This window comes from Balaenoptera borealis (assembly GCF_965194805.1).
Source record: "Balaenoptera borealis genome assembly, chromosome: 2".
In the NCBI taxonomy this organism is placed as follows: domain Eukaryota; kingdom Metazoa; phylum Chordata; class Mammalia; order Artiodactyla; family Balaenopteridae; genus Balaenoptera; species Balaenoptera borealis.
The window spans coordinates 42,938,442-42,963,139 of record NC_138867.1 but is presented as its reverse complement, the minus strand read 5'-3'; the positions used below and the strand labels follow the sequence as shown (position 1 = coordinate 42,963,139).

Genomic DNA, 24,698 nt, shown 5'->3' with positions numbered 1-24,698 from the left:
TATCTAATTAACTGACTGCTGGGGATATCTGCTGGAGAAGGAAAAAAACAATCTGGAGAAAATTCTCCCATTTATTTATATCTGATAAACAAATAAAATGAAAACACAAAGAACAAAGAGCTGCAAAGCCACATGATGCTATTTCTGGCCTAGTCCATTAGGTCCTGATGAACATTTAAAGTGTTTTCTTTTTCATAAAGGTAAAAATCTGAAAAGAAAGACACATTGTAGGGACTTCCCTGGTGGCACAGTGGTTACGAATCTGCCTGCCAATGTAGAGGACACGGGGTTGAGCCCTGGTCCGGGAAGGTCCCACATGCCACAGAGCAACTAAGCCCGTGTGAAGCCACAGCTGCTGAGCTTGCGCTCTAGAGCCTGCAAGCCACAACTACTGAGCCCACGTGCCACAACTACTGAAGCCCACATGCCTAGAGCCTGTGCTCCGCAACAAAGAGAAGCCACCACAATGAGAAGCCCACACACCACAACAAAGAGTAGCCCCCGCTCACCACAACTAGAGATAGCCTGCACACAGCAACAAAGACCCAATGCAGCCAAAACATAAATAAATTAATTTAAAAAAAAAAAGAAAGAGAAAGATACATTGTATATGTTTTTTCCCAAAATAGATTTTACAAAAATAGATACACATAATATATAGAAGCTGAAATTATTCAAAACCAATAAACAAAACACCACAGAAGAGTAAGTGGGTGCAGCATAGAGATTATAAAATGTCCCCATAGCAGTTAAGGGGCTTCCCCCTCCTTTACCCGTTTCATGATTTTACAATCACACCTAAGTATCATCAAGCCTGAAATAAAGGCACTACTGACATCAGGTAGTGCAAAGAGCTCAGATATTTCTTTAAGTATAAAATATTTTAAATGAGTAGATGAAAATGCAAAATGGCACATTTTATCAACTCATAAATATGTGCAAGGTGCAAACTTTAACTTTACTTTGGATTAAAGACCTAAATGTAAGGCCAGACACTATAAAACTCTTAGAGGAAAACATAGGCAGAACACTCTTTGACATAAATCACAGAAAGATCCTTTTTGACCCACCTCCTAGAGAAATGGAAATAAAAACAAAAATAAACAAATGGGACCTAATGAAACAAAAGCTTTTGCACAGCAAAGGAAAACATAAACAAGACGAAAAGACAACCCTCAGAATGGGAGAAAATATTTGCAAATGAAACAACTGACAAAGGATTAATCTCCAAAATTTACAAGCAACTCATGCAGCTCAATATCAAAAAACAAACAACCCAATCCAAAAATGGGCAGAAGACCTAAATAGACATTTCTCCAAAGAAGATATACAGATTGCCAACAAACAAATGAAAGAATGCTCAACATCACTAATCATTAGAGAAATGCAAATCAAAACTACAATGAGGTATCACCTCACACCAGTCAGAACGGCCATCAACAAAAAATCTACAAACAAGAAATGCTGGAGAGGGTGTGGAAAAAAAGGGCTTCTTGCACTGTTGGTGGGAATGTAAATTGATACAACCACTAGGGAGAACAGTATGGAGGTTCCTTAAGAAACTAAAAAAAGAACTACCATATGACCCAGCAATCCCACTACTGGGCATATACCCTGAGAAAACTATAATTCAAAAAGAGTCATGTACCACAATGTTCATTGCAGCTCTATTTACAATAGCCAGGACATGGAAGCAACCTAAGTGTCCATCGACAGATGAATGGCTAAAAAAGATGTGGCACATATATACAATGGAATATTACTCAGCCATAAAAAGAAATGAAATTGAGTTATATGTAGTGAGGTGGATGGACCTAGAGTCTGTCACACAGAGTGAAGTAAGTCAGAAAGAGAAAAACAAATACCGTATGCTAACACATATATATGGAATCTGAAAAAAAAAGGTTCTGAAGAACATAGGGGCAGGACAGGAATAAAGACACAGATGTAGAGAACGGACTCGAGGACACGGGACATGGGAAGGGTAAGCTGGGACGAAGTGAGAGAGTGGCATGGACATATATACACTACCAAATGTAGAATAGATAGCCAGTGGGAACACAGGGAGATCACCTCGGTGCTTTGTGTCCACCTAGAGGGGTGGGATAGGGAGGATGGGAGGGAGACGCAAGAGGGAGGAGATACGGGGATATATATATATATATATATATATATATATATGTTATTTTTTTTCTTAATTAAAAAAAGAAAAAATAAATTTTAAAAAACCAAACTTTAAATATAAGCTCACATGGGCTTCCCTGGTGGCGCAGTGGTTGAGAATCTGCCTGCCAATGCAGGGGACACGGGTTCGAGCCCTGGTCTGGGAAGATCCCACATGCCGCAGAGCAACTAGGCCCGTGAGCCACAACTACTGAGCCTGTGCTCCGTGACAAGAGAGGCCGCGACAGTGAGAGGCCCGCGCACCGGGATGAAGAGTGGCCCCCACTTGCCGCAACTAGAGAAAGCCCTCGCACAGAAACGAAGACCCAACACAGCCCCAAAAAATAAATAAATAAATAAAAACATGTCAATTCATTAAAAAAAAAAATATATATATATATATATATAAGCTCACAAATAGGTTAAAAGTAAAAAGGTGGAATAAGATGCACCATGCAAAACTAAGAATAAGAAAATGGAAGCAGCTATATTAATGTCATCAGAGTAGACTTCAGAACAAGGATTAGCACCAGGATAAAGAGGGATGTTACATAAGGATAAAAACATCATTTCATCAAGAACACATAACAATCTTCAATGTTTATGTACCTAATAGGAGAGCTTCAAAATCATTAAAGCAAAAAAGTGATCCAACTAACAGAAAAAACAAGTTATATTTTGAGATGTTAACACTTCTCTCTCAGTAACTGACAGAAGACAAAGACAAAAGTATCAGTAAGGATAAAGAAAACTTGAACAGTGCTATTAACCAACCTAAAACTTAACTGAAATTTACAGATCACCAAACCATAAAACTAAAAAAATACACATTCTTTCCAAATGTACATGAAACATTAATCAAAAAAAAGACCATATTCTGAGCCATAAAAATAAAAAGTCAAAAAAAATTTCAAAATTGAAATCATAAAGAGTGTGTTATTGACTACAATAAAATTAAATTAGAAATCAAAAATAATGTAGTTCACGAAATAAATGATGAAGATAATACTGTAGATATATTAGTGGATGATCACCTTGCATTGTTCTGGAAGGCTTTGTAATAAGAAAGAATATAGACTGACACATAAGATCTGGAGAATATTTCTCAGATACATTCTTTATATAACAAACCCTGTTACAATGCATTATAAAAAATAGTAATAGCAGTAATACTAATTGCTATGCAGTGGCCTAATATTTTACATTTATTTATGATATAAATTTATCAACCTGCACACCCACAAACTGATAGTACAGTGATAGCTAAGTTCATAATGCTGATCCTCAGGATGTATTAAGCTTTGAAGTACTTTCTAATTCAATGGTACATCATTTAAGTACTATGCGTTTTTACTGTTTTCTAATTCTTAGATGTATAGTGTTTATCTGTTGTACAGAACTTGTTAAACCCCATGTGTCAGAGTTTGAAAGGCATCTATAGAACTGGATAATGTATACTAGAAAAAAATACAGCCCATGAAGAGCCATATCTCTAAAATTATATATAGTTAATTAGTAAAAACCTCTCAAGAAGGTTATTAATTATCTTTAGGTATCAAAAATATTTAAAATATTAATACTAAATAAGCCCTTTGATTTAGTAATCCCACTTCAAAGAATCAATCCTAAAATAAAGATGTTATCAAAGATTAGACTTAGGAATAGAGATATTCATTCTAACATTGTGTATAATTGCAAAAAATTGTAAACAACCTGCAGTATAACAAGAGAAGTTATTAGGTATAGCCATATAATGGGAGATTATATATCCATTTACAATCATTCTTTTGAATAATTTTAAAGACAAAGATGTTCACAACATAATGCAAATAAAGTGAAAAAACAGGACATCAAACTATAAAGCATAATCTGTGTTTTATATAAGTATGTTGGCTGTTGCTGTGTTTAAATATTCATATAAAAAAGAAGTAAATTCACCAAGACTGACAGTAAAGGTGATTTTAATTTTTTTATGTTACTATTTCCAAGTTAATGTTTCTACAATGTACATGTTTATTAAAATCAGTAAAAAAATTTTTAATTACATACAGTTTAATGACCAAATATAAAGTTTAATAGCATGAATAATGCCTTCAAAAACTTCTTTGGAGTAATACAGTTTAAAATTCCCACCATTAAAAATAGGTTATAAATGACTAAAGAAATTTCTCATGGGAATGATAATCATACAGCAATACATCTACACAACTGATCAGCAGAAACTATGTAAAGAAAAATAGTAATATCACAGATGATTTAGTAAAATGCCATAGGCTGTAAGAAAAGGCAAGTTACATGACAAAAATCATTAAATACCAACTCGACACACATTGACATACACAAATGAACACACTTCACTAATGTAAGACCACTGTAATTGAGACCAATATTTTGCACCAAGATCCCCAAGAACTCAATACCTGAATAGCAAATTGACTTAGAACAGTAGTCTTCTCAATTAATTCAGATTCAACTAAGGATAAGGGTTATAATTTCAGTTTGCTTTTCTTTTCAGACTAATAACTCCAAACAGGAAAAAAAAGGGGGGGACTTTTACTGAATGATGAAATAAACAAGATGTTGTGTTCTCCTATTGTTTAATGTAGGTATTCTCAATTAACTTTCAAAACAACTCTAAGGACTTCCCTGGTGGTGCGGTGGTTAAGAATCTGCTTGCCGAAAAACAAATACAGTATGCTAACACATATATACGGAATCTAAGGGAAAAAAAAAAAAGCCATGAAGAACCTAGTGGCAAGACGGGAATAAAGACACTGACCTACTAGAGAATGGACTTGAGGATATGGGGAGGGGGTGGGGTGAGATGTGACAGGGTGAGAGAGTGTCATGGACATATATACACTACCAAATGTAAAATAGATAGCTAGTGGGAAGCAGCCGCATAGCACAGGGAGATCAGCTCGGTGCTTTGTGACCACCTAGAGGGGTGGGATGGGGAGGGTGGGAGGGAGGGAGATGCAAGCGGGAAGAGATATGGGAACATATTGTATATGTATAACTGATTAACTTTGTTATAAAGCAGAAGCTAACACACCATTGTAAGGCAATTATACTTCAATAAAGATGTTTAAAAAAAAAAAAAAAAAAAAGAATCTGCTTGCCAATGCAGGGGACACGGGTTCGAGCCCTGGTCTGGGAAGACACCACATGCAATGCAGCAGCTAAGCCTACGTGCCACAACTACTGAGCCTGCGCTCTAGAGCCTGTGAGCCACAACTACTGAAGCCCACGTGCCTAGAGCCCATGCTCCACAAGAGAAGTCACCGCAGTGAGAAGCCTGTGTACCGCAACAAAGAGAAACCCCCTCTCACCACAACTAGAGAAAGCCCATGCGCAGCAATGAAGACCCAAGGCAGCCAAAAATAAAGAAATAAATTAATTAATTAAAACAAAAAAAATAACTCTAAAACTGTTTTCACTTTATGTTTTCACTCACAGAGGTTAAATAACATGCTCAAGGTCACACGGCTAAAAGAAGGGATTTTAAGATCTAATGCTATATCTATAAATAAGTCCATGGTCTTTCTAGTATCCCAAGTTTCTCACTAGATTGAAAATTTCAAGTAATATAATGTACAAGTCATGGTATTTCTTCTTACAGTTAGTAAATGTCTTCAAAAGTCCTGTATATTCCCAAAGGGGGAAATAAGACAATGAGAGAAAAATGCAATTAGAAGGTAGAGTCATCTCTGTCTCTCCTCTCTATATCTGATGTAGCTCTTCCATCATTTTGGAAGAAGGAGAGGGAAAAAGAAACAAAGAAAGAAGAAAAAGGACAAAAGGCACATAAGTGTGGAGAAAGGAGAGCAAGAGAGGAAGAACAACAAGGGGAACAGAAGAGACACATAAGAGTGAAAAAAAGAAAAGAATAATGATAGCCAAAGAATTGGCCAGAGAGCCACAGCCAGACAGAGACAGAGGTGGAAAGTGCAGAGGAGGAGAAAGAAATAGCCATTGAAAGGGGGGGACAGTATGGGGGTAGGAGGAAACACAAGCAGCCAGAAAGAGAAAGAGAGACAGATGACTATCAGCTACATACTCAGCAAAAGAGGAACAGACAGTCACAGAGACAGAGGGAAAAAGCCATACAAACAGTGGGTAATACAAACATATCTGGGGCTTTGTCAGCACCTAATGTGGTGGACAGCAGCTCAGACAATTTCTTATCTTTCTTCACCCTGATGACAAATCTCCACTATTTCCCCGCCCCTTTTGGGGGGGGTGGAGGGGAGTCAGCGTAGGAGGGCCATGGAGAGTGGAAAATTAGAGGCAGAAGATGAATTTATTGCTCCAGGTCACAATACGACCTTTATAAAAAAGCAATTTCAAATTCAGAAGATTCTTTAATAGACAAATCAGTGAATTGTTATACCATATGTAAAATCTAAAATGCACAGACAAAAACTGTGGTCCTTTTAAAAAAGTAGCTGTTAAAAATTCAATTGCTTGTAGAAAACTTTGTGAAAACTATAAAAATTTCATGAATGTCCAAAAAAGGCATATGAGTAAATAAAAATAGCAACAAACAAATCACTTCCTTTAAGCTTCTTTGAAGTGACCTTTAACCGTAATAGCTAAGTAATTCTCAAGCTTTTTTGAGCAGTAAATCAGATCAAATCACTTTCCTACTTAAAACCCTATAATGGCTTCCCATTAAAATTAGGATAAAATTCACACTTGTTACCATGGACCTAAAATCTTACCTAATCCAGCTCCTTCCTACCTCTCTGACCTCACTTCCTATCACTCTCCCCCTTTCTCACTATGTCACATAGCTTTCCTTCTCTTCTTTGACTACTACCACCAGCTAGTTAACACTTTAAGGCATTACCCTTTTCCTCTACCTGGTATGCTCTTACGCTGGCTTCTCACATAGCTGGCTCCTTCTCATCATTCAAATCTTAGTTCATATTTCATATCTTCTCAAAGTGTCTTTCCTTGATTGCCCTATAAATAACCCTTATTCTACCCAAACCCCCAGGTATTCTCTATCCTATCACCTTGCTTTTTTTTTCTATAACATTCATCAGTCTATGCAAGTATTTTAATCATTTAGAAATAAAGTTGGCATATGCTTACACATGAAAATATTGACATAAGCTCTAAGGGCAATGATGCTGTTCCTTATTTACTGTTATATCCCCAGGGCCTAGAATATGGTACATAGCAGGTGCTCAAATAATTGAATGAACAAATGAAAAAGTACAATATGATTTTATATTATAAATAAAGGATGAGTAAAAAAAAAAATCCCTTGAAGGATCTTCACAAACAGCTACAGATTGTCATAGTTGAAAACTCCCAGCCTTAGAGGAATTTTAGTCTCCAAACACTCTAGGCACATGCCACACCAGCCATGGTATGTATGTTTTATACATTATAAAGCTTACTAAAACAGGAACCTTATTTTAATTTTTTGGATGTCAAATTTCTAACTACTGAATTACGCTTAAAAATCTTTTTAATTGATAGATTTTAATTATAACAATACATATTCAGTAGTCATTGTAATAGATGCAAATCAGTACACTAATCAGATCCTCAATTCTTGAATTTAAATTAGCATTCTCAGCCCAACATTTTGGTATATTTGTGTCCTATATGTTGCCTAGAGAAAGCCAAGATCATTTTTTATACCTATTTTATTGGAAGCATTAAAATTAAAAAAGACCCTCATTAACTAACATGCAATAAACTCAAAGTTGAAACAAATAAAATATTAAACATGAAACAGGAACTGAACAAAATGCCTATTCACACATATCCTGAAAAGTATGCCTAATAAAGAGTTTTGTGGACACATAGTACACTGCAAGCAGTAAAGCTTCCATATCACTACCCCACATTTTAAGCCTCCTCATCTTGTAAAACATGAATGATATTTGCAAGCTTTCAAGTGGCATCCTAAAGAGTAAAATCAGAGCACAGATTAAGTCATATAAGATTAGAAAGCCTGAACACAGAAACAGATTCGATGTTTGCTAGTCTCAAATTCCAAGGTCTGCATTTTCCTTTCCTTTGCTTGAATTCTATTCCCGGAGATACATGATATAAAAAGAAAAAATAATTGTCACTAAAAGATGTTACTCCTATTTTCTTCATTTCCTCTCGTTCCTGCCTTCATTAAGAACTTACTATAAGATGATGGACATGAGGCTTTTAACAAGTTTAATATGGGTATTTGGAATTAATTTTTGAAATTATCTGGCAAGCTGGCCAATGAAAAAAGCTATAACTCTAAAAACAAAATATTCTCTTTCTACTACCAAAGAAACAAACAACAACAACAAAATCCCACCTACACTCAAATACAGTATAAAATAAAGCATTATATATCTACATACTCTGATATAAACTTTGATGATTAGTTTATATTCAGTTAAATAAATAAAATTAGACAACCAATTTTCAAGAGGATAATATACAGCATATGACTTTGAATTCATTTTTTAAAAAAGGTAATGTATTTTCACATATAAATTGTATAATCTCTAAAATATGGCCAAAAAAATCTTAATGTAAAATCCAAACAAGTAAAATATTATCAATTCTACTTTATTGAGGGCCAAAGCTCCTACATAATAACATGCAAGAATTTTAAATTCTTGAAAGCAAGTGTCAAGTACTATACACAATTTCCATACACAGCAGGTAGCAAAGCAAGAAAAGAACTGACACAGTTACTCTCCTTAAAAGAGACATACAATAGAGAACTGTTATACAGCGCTAGCATACTACAGATCTATGCATTAAAGATGTTGTGGCTATTAACAGTTTAAACCTTTACTGTATTTTACTAATTGGTACATAGAACTTTAAAGCTTTTGAAAGATAAAACATTCCAGTCAGTTCAATTCTCCAGCATTGTTCAAGTATTCCAAGTAGGAACAAAGAGGAAAATAAATCTGCTTTAATTGCTGAAGAATCACAGATAATAGAGATGGTTGAATACTTCAGAGGAAAGATCTTTTGTTCCTTAAACAATTTTAATAAAGAAAGATCATTCTCTATTTAAGTTTAAATGGTTCCTGTCTGCATATTAAAACTATTATAACATTCATTTCCTCTGTATTTAGTTAGTACAAGTTTTATATAGCTTGACAGTCTGAAAATAACTTACTTTAATTGGGAGTATATTTTAGAACACAAAGTTCTGTATTTATCAATATAATTTTATTTAAAATAACTGTATATAATAATTGATCTGACTTGTTTTAATCAGTGTTAAATGTAAGAGTTAACCGAAGTTGTTTTAAAACTAATGACATGTCATTAATAAGAGTAGAAATATTTCTATTTAAATGATCGATTAATTCTATTAATTTAATAGAATTCAGTAATTTAAGAGCATGTTTTACCCATAAACATAAAACAAGCTATTTTACTATAAATTCAAATGTTGAGGTATATTATGTCATGTAACAGGAATATTATATACAATTTAATAATCTTCTAAACATGTAAGCAATCACTTACTATAGGGATTAATGCTACTGGTACATAATACATTTACTGATTAACCTATAACCGAAAGTGCAGAAGGAAACACATTTATTTCTAGCTAATAAGTCTTAACATTTTCATTACTTGAATTTTTTATATTTTCCAAAATCAATGCCCTCCCACCCTCCACACACACACACACACCAGTACTTGAAAAAAGGCCAATTAAAGAATGGCCATTTCACTATAAAATTTACACTACCAAAATCATTAGTCATTACTTCTTCCTTAGAATTTTAAGCAATAGTATTGCTACAATCTTAAAAGCTATTCACCAATTTTCTTCAGTAGTTCGTGGGTAACGTAAAACCAACAGAGAGCAGTACATTGTAAAAAACTACTGCTGTTTTTAAGACCTAAAACTATATTGCAAACTAACATTTATATTTAGTCAACACTTTTCTCTTTTTAATAGTCTCACCTAAATACAAGAATATAAATAAGCATCTGCAAAGTAAAAAACATGAAAAAACATTATTCCATATTTAGTGAAAGTCTTAAAGAAAAAAAACTTTCATGCTAAACTGCCACCATGGAAGGTTCTCAAAGGCTGCTATTCTTTGATGTAAAATGAAATACTACTTAGTGAATAAAACATAAAAAACTCCTGTCTACCCTTCAAAGAGACATATCCTTTGACCCGGTACTCCAGACTAAAGCCTTGAAATTTTTGCACAAGAATGCTGCGTGAGGAAAGTCCAGACAAAACAGACACTTGAGATGCTAGAAGGCTGTATAACCCCAATCGCAGACACTACTCCTTCCAATAATCTAGCAGAGATAGCGCTGCCGTACACCAAAAGAAAGTAATCTCACCAAAAGAAAACTGACCCCTTTAAAAAAAAAAAAAAAAGCAAGCAGTCAAAGCAAATATAAGCCTTTAACTTAGGTTTATCTTTTTGTGCAGGTCACCTCTTAATGACCGATTTTTAATTCAAGTTTCCAGACTTATAAAAAGTTTTCATCTGTAAACTTTTAGTACTGTAGGAGGCAAAAACAACATAAAACAAATACTGGTGCTGCAAATACGGTTTTATTTTGAAAGACTTGCAAAAATCATTTTTAAAATTTCTTACAGTAATACAAGCAATGAAAAAATTTAAAACCTATTAAAGTGACAATAAATTTATATTAAATAACTTGCTGCTTGCAGACATTCTAAAACAGCAATATTTGTTGGCTCAATGTGTTAATAACATGTGCTTAATCAAGTAGCAATTACTTATTGCAAGTATCAACAAGTAACAAACCTTTAACTGCTGTGTGATTGCTATTTGGAAGTAACTGTCAAACAGGGAAACAAAAAATTGGCAACATTCAAAACACTGACTCTATTTATTTTACATGCACACCTAATTTTTAAATAAAGATATTAATACAGGCTACTTAAAATATCCAAAATATTAGGATTTTACATTAATAGTGTGTACTATCATGTAATTTTTCAAAAATAAAAAAAAAAGTTTAGAAATCGTAGCCATCCTTCACACTCCACGCCACAGATTTGAGATTTACAGATAGCTAAAAAAAAAGTTTCCTTTCTCACATGCATGTATGTTGAGACTGCATGTATAACTAAGTGTAACACCTTTATAAGATTTAAGACAGGTGGTGCTTAATATTTTTTAGATAAAATAACCAAGTACCTAAATGAAAACAAACCACTGAACGTATCAATATAAACACTGAAGGACAGTGCCTGGCACACTTAAGTGCTCAGTAAGTATTTACTGAATAAATAAATGAAGAATGAAGGAAAGATGGCATATAACATAATTTTATGGAAGTAATATACTAATGTCAAACTATTAAGGCTTATTTCACATTATTTTTATTAATAAACTGAAATAATTCTTATTTTATCAGGGTAGTTTTTTATTTTTGTGTGTTAAAAGATTAACTATAGCAGTTGATAGCTAATATAAGGTAATTGTGAAAAACAGGAATTAGTATTTTTAAAATACTTAATACAAATGGTTAAAAAGCAAATCAAAAATGTACCTATGCAGGTCTAAGTTATGCTTTAGTTGCTTTGTGGGGGAGCCTTTACTCAAACTCTTCAAAGAGTACTGAAAATTTAACTTCTCTCTTTTGTATAATACAAGTGAATATAAGAAGACAATGTGTTCATTGGACTTGCGTATTCATCAAATGTACTGAAAGGAGACTGGGGTGGGGTGGCATAAAGAAAAAAAAGTTACTCTCTTAATAAGCACAAAGGCAAAGACATTCTTCACCCAACCTCCATGGCACAGCAGCTCCTGCCACAAAAAACAAGGGCCTAGCAAACAACCATTTGTTAGCTTTCCTTGTTATCTGAAGGGAGTATCACATATTTGAAAATAATAATGGTGCAACCCATGAAAGTTGCATCACGCAAAAGGTTTTTTTTTAAACACTGTGCTTCTACATAAATCAACAAGATTATTTTAAGACACTGTCATCACCTCTTTTGCTATTTAACATTTTATTAGTTGCAAGAATAAATGAAAAGGATAGTTAGCAATTTATACACAACAAACAAGAGAGAAGATATTAAGAATGACTGAAAAAAAAAAAAAAAGAATGACTGATTAAAAATTTACCATGTGCTCTGATATAAAATTCATTATTAGCAGTCATCCAGGAATTACTACAATTTTATTCTCTGATGATTTGTTTTCTAACAATGTGAACACTATGTATAGTTCTAAAATGACAGAATAGAATTCTTTACACTAGAAAATGCTAAGCAGACTTTACCCCTCTACATTCTATTCCTAAAAAAAGCGATAGGATACAAGTTGTCAATATACAACTGATGCGCAGAATAAAACATTTTTTTCTTTGTGTGGTATCGACATCCACAAAACACTATAAAAATTCCTTTAATTTGTTATGTTATATATATTAAATTCTGCCTGTCAGATGTAACAGTAAAAAAAGAAAGAAAGAAAATTAAAGTTTACTTGGTGACATGCCCCTAGAGCTAATCTAATAACAGTTTAAAATAATAAGCATTATAGGGAGTTCCCTGGTGGTCCAGTAGTTGAGAACCCACCTTTCAACGCAGGGGACACGGATTTGATCCCTGGTTGGGGAACTAAGATCTCACACGCCGCAGGGCAAATAAGCCCGCATGCTGCAACTACTGAGCCCGTGCGCCACAATGAAAGATCCTGTGTGCCACAACTAAGGCCTGATGCAGCCAAAAATAAATAAATATTTTTTAAAATAATAATAATAAGCAGTATATACTTAAGATGAAAGAAATGAAACATGACAGGACAAATAAAAAAGGGTCTGAGGTTCTAGCTCTCCATGAAATCCACATGAGGAAGAAGTATGAGGACCTAAGTTTTAAATTGCCTTACTAGACTGCTAAGATTAAAAAGAACAGAGGTAATAATCCCCACCATATCCTGCACCATACATCTGAAGTATCATGAGAAATCCTGGCAACAACATTTTAAAAGGGATTCAGTCAAACTGGAAGGTAATCAAGATGATGAATTAACTGAAACTCATGTAAAATGAACCAAAGCCCTGGGGATGTTTAAGCCAAAAAAGAGAAGACTTAGGAGAATGATTCTCAAACATTTTGGTCTCAAGACTCCTTTACACTCTTAAGTATTATTGGGACCCCAGTGAGATTTTGCTTATATGAGATATACCTATAGATATTAATCATATAAGAAATTAAAATGGAGAAAAATTTAAACATAAACTTAGTTTAAAATAATAATAAACCGATTATATACTAATATAAATAACACTATAAAAAATATTTCAAAAACTAAAAATTTGAGAAGAGTAGCACTTTTGAAATCTCTAATGTCTAGCTTAACAGAAGACAACTGAATTCTAACTTCTGTTCTTACATTCAAACTGTTGGCTAAGTTGTCTTGCTTACTATATATGAAGAGAACTCATCCTCGCACAGATATGTAATTAGAGAAGGGAGCAATATTTTAATAACCTTAATATTTTCATTCTCTCATTAAATCCATGGTTGGTTCTTGCACTTTAATTGAAAATTTTACCAGGACTTCCCTGGTGGCGCAGTGGTTAAGAATCCGTCTGCCAATGCAGGGGACATGGGTTCGATCCTGGCCCGGGAAGATCCCACATGCCACAGAGCGACTAAGCCCGTGCGTCACAACTACTGAGCTAGCGTTCTAGAGCCTGCGAGCCACAGCCACTGAAGCCCGTGTGCCACAACTACTGAAGCCTGCGTGCCTAAAGCCCATGCTGTGCAACGAGAAGCCACCACAATGAGAAGCCCACACACCACAACGAAGAGTAGCCCCGGCTTGCCATAACTAGAGAAAGCCCGTGCGCAGCAAAGAAGATCCTACGCAGCCAAAATAAATAAATAAATTTATTTAAAAAAAAAAAAAAGAAGAAAAAGAAAGTTTTACCCATTCATGATTTTATAACCATCATATGTTAGTTACAGAAAATACTGGTTCACAGAAGTATGCAGATCTTCCAAATGTTAACATATTTCATTACACAGTCTTTTAAAAGTCACATTCATTAATATCACTACCAATCCCATTAGAACAGTCTTTAAGTACTGGGAAGTTGTCGTGCTCATTCAGATCAGTGGCAGAATCAAGTTCTACAAAAATTCTAATTTTCACTCGAAAGCTTGAAGTTTATCATGGGCAACACTTCCTGTAAGTGACAGGTTTATTTCTGAAAAGATGTCTGCCACGTACTGAATACTGAATAACCATAATGTGTCTGTCATCTGTTATTGTTTTTTTCACCTAAAAGGTGTTCCATGAAGAAAAGGACTAGGTTCAGTTTGCAACAGCAACTCAACCATACAAGTGTTTTTCCTTGATACAACTGTACTTCGGTATGCCGAAGAGTTTTATGCATACTTCTGTTTTGCTACATGGAACATAAAAAAGATGTACATGCAGAATTGAGATTTTTAAAAATTAATAATTTTCACTGCTTCATCAAAGACATTAAGTGAAACTAGCTTCTTTTTTAAGAAACCTCGAATGCAGGGAAGTGAAGGATACAATGACAGGTCGCACAGTTAGGGCCACTGCCTTGATTTACACTAAGGTGCTAACAGTTTTGCCACAGTTGCTTTTGTAACATACGTGTCAAAGTCAACACAGTGAAAAGGGCAAATAAAGTCTTTGTATAATTATGAAAATAGTTTGACTCTGTGGACCTTCTACAAGGGTCTTGCTCCCTCAGCCCCCCACCACTCTTTGAGAACCACTGATTTAGGACCAAAGAGCTGTTTTCAAATATACAGAAAGCTATCATGTAGAAAATGGCATGCCCCATGTATTATTAGGGCAGATCTTTTTTTTTTTAATAAATTTATTTATTTTATTTTTGGCTGCATTGGGTCTTCGTTGCTGCATGTGGGCTTTTCTCTGGTTGTGGTGAGCAGGGACTACTCTTCGTTGTGGTGCACAGGCTTCTCACTGCAGTGGCTTCTCTTGTTGCAGAGCACGGGCTCTAGGCACGTGGGCTCAGTCGTTGTGGCATGCGGGCTCAGTAGCTGTGGCTCTCGGGCTCTAGAGCACAGGCTCAGTAGTTGCGGAACACGGACTTAGCTGCTCCACGGCATGTGGGATCTTCCCAGGCCAGGGATCAAATCCGTGTCCCCCGCATTGGCAGGCAGATTCTTAACCACTGTGCCACCAGAGAAGCCCAAGGGCAGATCTTGAACCAATGGACATTATTTATAAAGAAACAGCTTAGCACCAAATTAAGAAACAACCTTTTCCCTTTAAAAAAATTGATGAACAGTAAAATCCATCCTTTATAGTGTACAGTTCTGTTTTTTTCTAACAAATGCATCACAAAAAATATCGGTTTTGACAAAAAAATCAACGCCACAATCAAGATATAGAACAGTTCCATCACCCGCTAAAATTTTCTAATGCCCTTTATAGTTAATTCCTCCTCCCACATCCAATCCTGAAAACCATTCATCAGTTTTTTGTCCCTAGAGTTTTGCCTGTTCTAAAATGTCAAATGAATGAAATCACACAGTATGTACGTAGCCTTGGAGTCTGGCTTCTTATTAGCATAAAGCATGCTAATAAGCATGCTAATAAGAAGCATGCTTGTTCCTAATCAGTGTGCAGAAATCCACTGGCAGAGTGTTTCCAGTTACTGGAATTATTAATAAAGCTATTAAAAACATTTACATGCAGGATTTTGTGTGAACATAGATTTCATTTCACTTCGGTAAATATTCAGAAGTGAGACTACTGGATTATATGGTAAGCATATGTTTATAAAAAACTGCCACACTATTTTCCAAAATAGTTGTACCATTCTGCATTCCTATGAGAGTTCTAGTAGCTCTGCATCCTTGCTAGCATTTGGTATGGTCAGGTTTTTTAAGCCATTCAAATAAGTGTGTAGTGGGAGCTCACTGTAGTTTTAATATGCAATTTCATAATCACTAATGATGTTAAGCATCTTTTCATGTGTTTATTTCCCATCTGAGTATCTTCTGGGTGAAGTGTCTGCTCATTTTTATTTGAGTTAATATCTTATTATTTAGTTATAAGTGGTGTTTATTTTCGGATATAATTCCTTTATCAGATACATGTTTTGCAAATATTTTCTCCCAATCTATGGCTTGTCTTTTCATTCTTTTAACAATGTCTTTCAAAGTAATTTGAAAGAAAATTTTATTTGTGAGGAAGTCCAACTTCATAATTTTTTTAAAAATAAATTATGCTTTGGTGTTACAGCTGAAAAACATTTATCCAAACCAAAGTTACAAAGATTTTCTCCTACATTTTCTTCTAGAAGTTTTACGATTTTCAGTTTTATATTTCGGACTATGAGTTTACATCTAGGGCTTTGAGTTAATTCTTAAGTATGGTGCAAGGTATGAATGAAGTTTTTTGTTGTTTTTTGGTTTTTTGCATTTGGATATACAATTATTCCACCTTCATTTGTTTTAAAGACTATTTTTTTCTCCATAAGAAACACGCTTCTAATAATTATGACTGATCAGTAACATAAAGAGCAGCCTCAAAAGAAATGAGAATCAGCTGGAAATTTTTAAAACAGAAGTTTAAGAACCAGTTGTTCAGTCCAATAAAAAAAGGGCAGAACATTAAATTATCCTTCCAACTCTCACTCTATGAAGTCCCCAGAGGGGGATGTTCTTAGGGAAGACTTACAGGTCTTCTTCCCTCATGTTCTCAACCCTCACCCTCCAGCAGTTCAGCTTTTATCTAGTTTATTACTAACTGAATTCCCACATAAGATTTCTCTTGAATAGAAGGTTAAACAATTTTTTAGATGAAAAACAACCTGATGCAGTAATATAACTAGGAAACATCTAAAGTTATCCTTTGGTTTTAAATTCCTAAGATCCATTTTCTAAAACTAGAATAACCACTGAACTTGGTCCCCAACTAAGTTTAGTCCATATGCTTAATCACTGGGCTTTAATAGGCATACCTGTATTAATTTTAAAAATATATTATATAACAGTGTTCAACAGAAATCTTAATAGCTAGTTCCCTTACCTTCCAATTAAGATTCAAGCTTCTATCCAATTTCAGATACAAATATAACAGTAGTCTATAACAGCAGTGTTGAGTAATTAATAAAAATGGTATACTAAGTTAACAAATGGGTTTACCTTATATAATACTGACATTAAAATGCTGTTTCCACATCTCCTTTTATTTATTTATTTTTAATTTATTTATTTTTGGCTATGTTGGGTCTTCGTTTCTGTGCGAGGGCTTTCTCTAGTTGCGGCGAGCGGGGGCCACTCTTCATCGCAGTGCACGGGCCTCTCACTGTGGCGGCCTCTCTTGTTGCAGAACACAAGCTCCAGACGCGCAGGCTCAGTAGTTGTGGCTCACGGGCCTAGTTGCTCCGCGGCATGTGGGATCTTCCCAGACCAGGGCTCAAACCCGTGTCCCCTGCATTGGCAGGCAGATTCTCAACCACTGCACCACCAGGGAAGCCCCACATCTCCTTTTAAAACACTCATGAGGATTTACTTCACATTTTGAAATATTTTTATCGTTAATGTTGATATATACATTTTTAGAATCATTTTTTGTTCAAAATGCAAGCATAATCAACTCCAATTGCTCAATATTTCTGGAAGTACCCTTCAGCCCCTGGTCTTGTCATTATGCTACTTATTAAACTCTCCATCCAACAGTGTGTAGGAACAAGAAGACATGAAACCCCTACTGGCATTATGTTACCTATCTGATTATTTAATACTTTCATTTTAATATAAAACTAAATGAATGGCAAAAACTTAGGTTTGAAAATTACCTATGGGTTTCAGTTATCCATATTAAGTATCACTTCAAGAACTATGAATAATTATACATAAGACTTCAACTGATTTCAACTGGAATATCACACTGACATTTTGACTACTATACTTCAAGAAAGACATAACAAAGCTAGGGAAAATCTAAAAAGGGCAACAAAATTCATTAAAACTATACAACTGATTTTAGGGGATATCATTAAAAGCACAAAATTCAAAGCAGTCTGTATACCTCTCTGGTATGCTTCATAGCACCTTTTTAGAGCAATAGATTGCTGTCTGACTTATTCATTTTGCAAACTGAATAGTAAGAAAAGAACTTAGAAGTGCTACGAACAAACTCTCTAAAATTTGAAACTTTATTATAGAGAGTAAACCTCATAATACTGGAACAAGAAAGTAATCTCTTGGGGCTTAAAAGAGATGGTCATTGGAAAAGGTAAAATAATAGTACCCTCATTAATTAATGAACATGTGGCATGTGTAAATCCTCCTACTCTCACACACACACCTGTCTCATTTCTCTTATACTTGACTAAGCAAGTGACATTTGGTTTTTTTGTTTGGTTTTTTTGGGGGTTTTCTGGCTGAGCCACGTGGCATGCAAGATCTTAGTTCCCCAACCAGGGACAGAACCTGGGCCCTCTGCAGTGGAAGCATGGAGTCCTAACCACTGGACCATCAGGGAATTCCCAGCAAGTGACATTTGATTAACACTTGATGAACAGGTAGATAGAGCTAGGGAATTGGTAAAAAGCAGCTGGGCATAATTAACTGAAATCTGAATGCCCTGAAGCAGGAAAGAAGAACAAGTTCCAGGCGTGGTGTGGCTGAAGCACAGAGTGTAAAAGACAGTGTAAAAGTGTAAAAGATAAACTTAGAAAGGTAGGAGTTAAATCACACAAGACCTCAAAGGCCATGATAGGATTTTAATGTTTACTCTCAGGTCAGTAAAAAAACACCAAAGGATTTTACACAGAAGAATGACACAACCAGCATTTTAAAAAGACTATTCTGGTTATCTGTGGAAAATGAATTAGAGGAAGATTAAAGTATCTATGGAGATTAAGAAACACTGCAGCAATCTAGGTGAAAAATGATGGTAGCCTTGACTAGGATGATGGCAAGGTCAGGAGGCGGATCTAAGAGATAATTTAAAGACAAAACCAACCAGTCTTAGGCATAACCAGCCTTCCAAATTGTCTGTACTTATCTATTTATTTATCTGTTTATATCTTTAATGGTGCAAACAGAAACTTAAGTGTGACCCATTATTTAAATTATGTTTACAGGTTCAAAATTAAGTGACAAAAGAATGTACAATTAGAAAGGGAGTAGTTAAGAAACATACTCATCTATCTGATAATTGTAAACCAGATATAAAATGAAAAGCAGGTTTATATGATTACACATTTTTACTAGAAGTCTTAGAAACTTTACAAAATTTATGTCATTGTACAATATAAGCATAAATAACAAGTTACATCTAAAGTAACACCACAAAAAAAATAAAAAATAAAGTAACACCACACACTGAAAAATTCTGTAAGTGATGATTACCAAAATTCTATTATCTGCTGCTGATTAACAGAAGAACTTTATTCATTTATTGGTAGTTGTAATCTCTCATGCATAATGCAGAAATAGGATGTGTGTGTGTACACACACATATATACACACAGTAACAATTACAATAATTGGTTCCAGAAAAACCCAATATACTTAATTTTAGATAGTACTGGTAAGTTCTTACAACTTAAATAGGAGTGTAACTGAGAAAATTAAAAACAATATATTCATTACAAAAATAAAAATATTGATTTCTACTTATAAATGCCACAAAAATGGAAGCCGTTTGTAATTTTAATGTTTGTATATGATTTAATATTTGTGTAAAATGCTTAACACAAATTATCTTTTTGTAATGATTATTTCTTCTTAAAATTTATATATACTTTTCCTAGAAGAACCCAGAACACCATCTGAAAAATCTGTTGTACAAAAATAACCCTGAAGGCAGAATCCTAGCAGTGTATAGTAGAGAATTCTTACCAATTTTTCATCAACCGTTATGAGTTGCGTGTCTCGAGTTTGGTCCTGTGCCAACCTCCATGTGGAAGTGCTCAGCAACCTGCAGTGAAAGACTTTAAGTTAAAAAGTGATCCATGCAATGAGAAAAGAGAGGCAGACAAATCTTACAGGAACCAGCTACTTTAACAGTATCTGTCTTATAAAACAAAAAGAATAGAAAGAAATAGAAGAGGGCACAAAAATCCTTTTTCTCCCCAATTAGTTCTGTCTGCTGAGTTTTTGGCAGACTCTCACTTGACAGTTCACAACAGGCTGTACTTTATGGCAGTCTATAGGCTCTCTGTCATAGAAGGGCCGCCAGTGACAAGAACTGTTCTGCTCTCTATGAATGCACACTGGCTAGTTTGTCACTACAAGGAAGAAAAATGCAAAGCTATATCAACACTTCTGGAATGCTGATTCCTAAATGATGGCATCAGAAAGAAAAAGAAAAATCTCCATCATATTCTTAATGGACTAAAGTAAAAGTTGTAGAATTTAATTACATAATGTTAACAAGAAGTTCCTTCACTCTAATTTCAAAACAAAAGTTTAAATAGGAATGATTTGCATGATCATTTAAACCAATGTTATTGGTTTAATCCTGTGACCCATTCACAGAATTGAATAAAGTCTGAATAGCTGAAATAGAAATATTAAGTCAGAAATAAAATCAGCACAGAATCTAACTCCTTTGTATTAGCATGGTCCCACTCTCACCCCAAGGAAATTATGAAAAGCTAACAGATTTTTTTTATTTCATGTACACACTGTAGTTTATACTAATGAATGCAATAGCCATCGATGATTGTGACAATTTAGCATTTTAGAATTTTCCAAAATATTAAACCATCCTATGTAGATTTCTCTTTAGAAAGTAAGTTAGTATACACAATTGACTTGAGTTTCCAAACCAACTGAATATAGAGTATTCAATTCTTCTATTTAATGCAATATAATCACCAATAATTCATGCAAAACTTCATGCCAATGTTCCATTTTCAATAGCTACACTGTACACAGCTTTATAGAAAATCTACCCACTAATAACATAAAGATAACTCATAATACAAAAGGCTTTGTTTCATCAACATACATTGTTTAAAAATATCAATTATTTCCCCTAATTAATACAATTCATTATCACTATAAATACCTTGCTCAGAAATATATCCACACAAAATACATCTACATGGATATTATTTTAAATTATTTATACAAACAGTTAAAATATATGTTCTAGTTGTTATAATACTAAAGAAGTATAATTAAGTACCTTTTAAAATCTATTTACTCTGGAAATCACTAAGAGCAATAATATGACAATAAGAACATTTTGAGTACTTATAACTAAATCCATATATTGCAAGAAAAAAGTGAGGCAATATAAGGGAACTCAGGAAAACTTGAAATATTAGAAGTATTAGAAAATGTAGGGACTTCCCTCGTGGTCCAGTGGGTAAGAATCTGCCTTCCAATGCAGGGGACGTGGCTTTGATCCCTGGTCGGGGAACTAAGATCCCACATACCGCAGGGCAACTAAGCCCACACGCCACAACTACTGAGCCCGCATGCTCTAGAGCCAGTGGGCCACAACTACTGAGCTCACACACCACAACTAGAGAGCCCACGCACCACAACTACTGAGCCTGCGTGCTCTAGAGCCCCCGCACTGCAACAAAAGATCCCTCATGCCACAACTAAGACCCGACACAGCCAAATAAATTAAATAAATAAATATTTTAAAAGGAAAAGAAAATATAGCTATATTTCAAGAAAATGGAACTACCTAATTCCTTTAACGAATAGAAGTGTTAGATCAAAATAGTGGAAATTAGGTTAAAACTCTGTAATCCACGAAATGTGTAATTTAAAATTATACAGTAGGTTTGATTGATTTAAACAATTTTCTTTCAAATTGTATGTTAAAATCTTATTGGACATTAGTTGTAACCCAAAGTAAATTTTTTAAAATGTTAAAGTATATATACTTTAATGATAGATATATTTTAATAATTTTAGATTGATCTCCAACTAATCATAAGAATGAAGCTGTATGTCATTTTCTGTAAACAGATAACTATTATAAACAAATACACAGATGAAAAATTATGCTTATATTTTTATCAGCCTGTATGTAAAAGGCAACACAATAAAGACAAAAGATGTTAAGTAAAATAATATTACCAGAAAGAGTTAAAAATCAAAATAAAAATTTTTTGTAAGAAAAGGATAGGCTAGAATGCAAAGAAATTATAAGTAGAAATTCTTATTTATTATTTGAAACAATATATTCACATATAATTTATTTCAGAAAAATTTGCCTAAGTAAAAAACACACAATGTATATATGTATGTGTATATATATGTGCATATGGGTTATATATATTAAGTCATGTGCTAAGTAGCTACTCCTGAAACACAGAGACAGCAATTCTTAAAAAACAAACCTCAGATGTGGAGAAAAATTTTCCTCCAATTATAGTTAAGGTAGCAACAGAGATCTAGAGTCAATTACGAACACAGCATTTAATTAATTATACCTACAAAATACAATCTACAGTTAATTTTAGATTAAATGTGAACTATATAGCAAATATCTTTTTGTTTATTAGCCTGTAAAGAACACCACAACAGTGAAGTGGAAGAAGTAAAGAAAATATTTTTAGTCATATTAGAGTATAAAAACGTTACTAAACAAAATATAAAACCTAGAAAGCATAAAGTAAAAAATGACAGAAGCTACTACATAAATACTTCTAAACCAAAATACGATAAATTAAGAATAAGACAGGTAACAAACAAGAAATCTTTACAACACAAAACAGTAAAGGATCAGTATCCAAAACAGGTAGGGAATTCCCTGGCGGTCCAGTGGTTAGGATTCAGTGCTTTCAGGGCTGGGGTCCCAGGTTTGATCCCACAAGCTGCGCAACAGGGCCAAAAAAAAAAAAAAAAGGTAAAAGAGCTCCTACAAATTGGTACATAGGAATAATGAGTTTCAAAGGAGGGAGTCAAACAAGAAAAAAAGAAACAACCCAATTACAAATGGGAAAAGAATTTGAAGCCACATTTATCTAAAGATCTACAAATAACCAATAAGCACATGAAAAGATGCTCAACATTACTAATCACTAGGGAAATGCAAGTCAAACCAAACCCACAAGGAGATATCACTTCATACCCATTAGGATGGTTACGAAAAAATAAGCATTGGTGGAATATGTAGAAATTGGAACCCTTCTGCATTGCTGGTGGGAATGTAAAATGCAGTTGCTGTGGAAAACAGTATGGCAATTCCTAAAAAAACTAAACAGAATTAACAAGTAATCCAGCAATTCCACTTATGGGTATATACCCAAAATAACTGAAAGGAGGGACTCAAACAGATATTTGTAATATTCATAGCAGCATTATTAGCAACAGCCCAAAGCAAAAATGGTCAAATATTAATAATCATATTTTATTGGGCCATGTATCATAATACTAGAAGTTAAGTGTACATACAGAAATGACTAATATGTAATGATTAGTAAATAAATGATAATTTTATTTTGCTATTTAGTACCCTTTTTTTTTTTTGGCTGCGTTGGGTCTTAGTTGTAGCACACGGGATCTTCATTGAGGCGTGCGGGATCTTTCGTCTCCACACACGGGCTCTTCGTTATTGCGCACAGGCTTCTCTCTAGTGTGGCGTGCGGGTTTTCTCTTCCCTAGTTACAGTGTGCAGGCTTCAGGGCGCATGGGCTCTGTAGTTTGCAGCACACGGGCTCTCTCACTGAGGCGCGTGAGCTCAGTAGTTGTGGCACGCGAGCTTAGTTGCCCTGCGGCATGTGGGATCTTAATTCCCAGACCAGGGATCAAACCCACGTCCCCTGCATTGGAAGGTGGATTCTTTACCACTGGACCACCAAAGAAGTCCCTGGTACCCATTTTTGAGAAACTTAGAAATTTTGTTTGCTTCATGAACTTGCCTTGCTATCCACCCATTTGTTTTAACTGGTCTGTTCACATTTCCAAGGTTCTTAAGTGTCAATCTTAATTCTGAGCCCAAAGGATAAACTATGAGGGCTGTGACTGTTACTAATCAATTATTATTAGAGTATACAAACAATTTATTCTATTTTGTTTTTTTGTATAAGTTTCCTGTAAGACAATGAGGTATCCTGGAAATGGATATTAAGAGATCTTATTTCTAACTCTGAATTCTACTACTTACTGTTGTGTCTATGAGCAAATCACTTAACGTCTCTGCATCTCAATTTCATTTTTGTAAATGTGTAAAATGAGGACTTGTTTCTCTCTTTTTTTTCTACTGAAGAGTCTATGTGATTCTAATAAGTGGAACTGATTATAGTTCTAGTTTGTTTTAATAATCCCCTATGAAAATGCTATGTAATGACTACTCAACTCATAATCTGATTTTCTTTAAAAATCTAAGGAGTTACAACTTTCAAAAGCATATACACATTTGTTTATCCATTCATTTCATGATGAACATTTGGGTTGTTTCTGCTAAAGATATTCACGTGCAGTTTTTGTGAGGGCATAAGTTTGCAACTCTTTGGGTAAATACCTAGGAACACAACTCATGGCTTATATGTTAAGACTATGCTTAGCTTTGTAAAAAACTGCCACACTGTCTCCCAAAGTG

The 24,698-nt window shown here is 34.4% G+C and overlaps 1 protein-coding gene across 3 annotated transcripts in view; it reads right to left on the bottom strand.

Moving 5' to 3' along the window:
- NDUFS4 (NADH:ubiquinone oxidoreductase subunit S4) overlaps window positions 1-24,698 on the bottom strand; it is a 124,219-nt gene that overhangs the window by 49,214 nt on the left and 50,307 nt on the right. For all 3 annotated transcript variants that reach the window (XM_082382546.1, XM_082382544.1, XM_082382545.1), the window contains exon 2: window positions 20,027-20,105. In XM_082382546.1, the coding sequence (XP_082238672.1) occupies window positions 20,027-20,105 (79 nt within the window). The remainder of the gene's footprint in view (window positions 1-20,026; window positions 20,106-24,698) is intronic.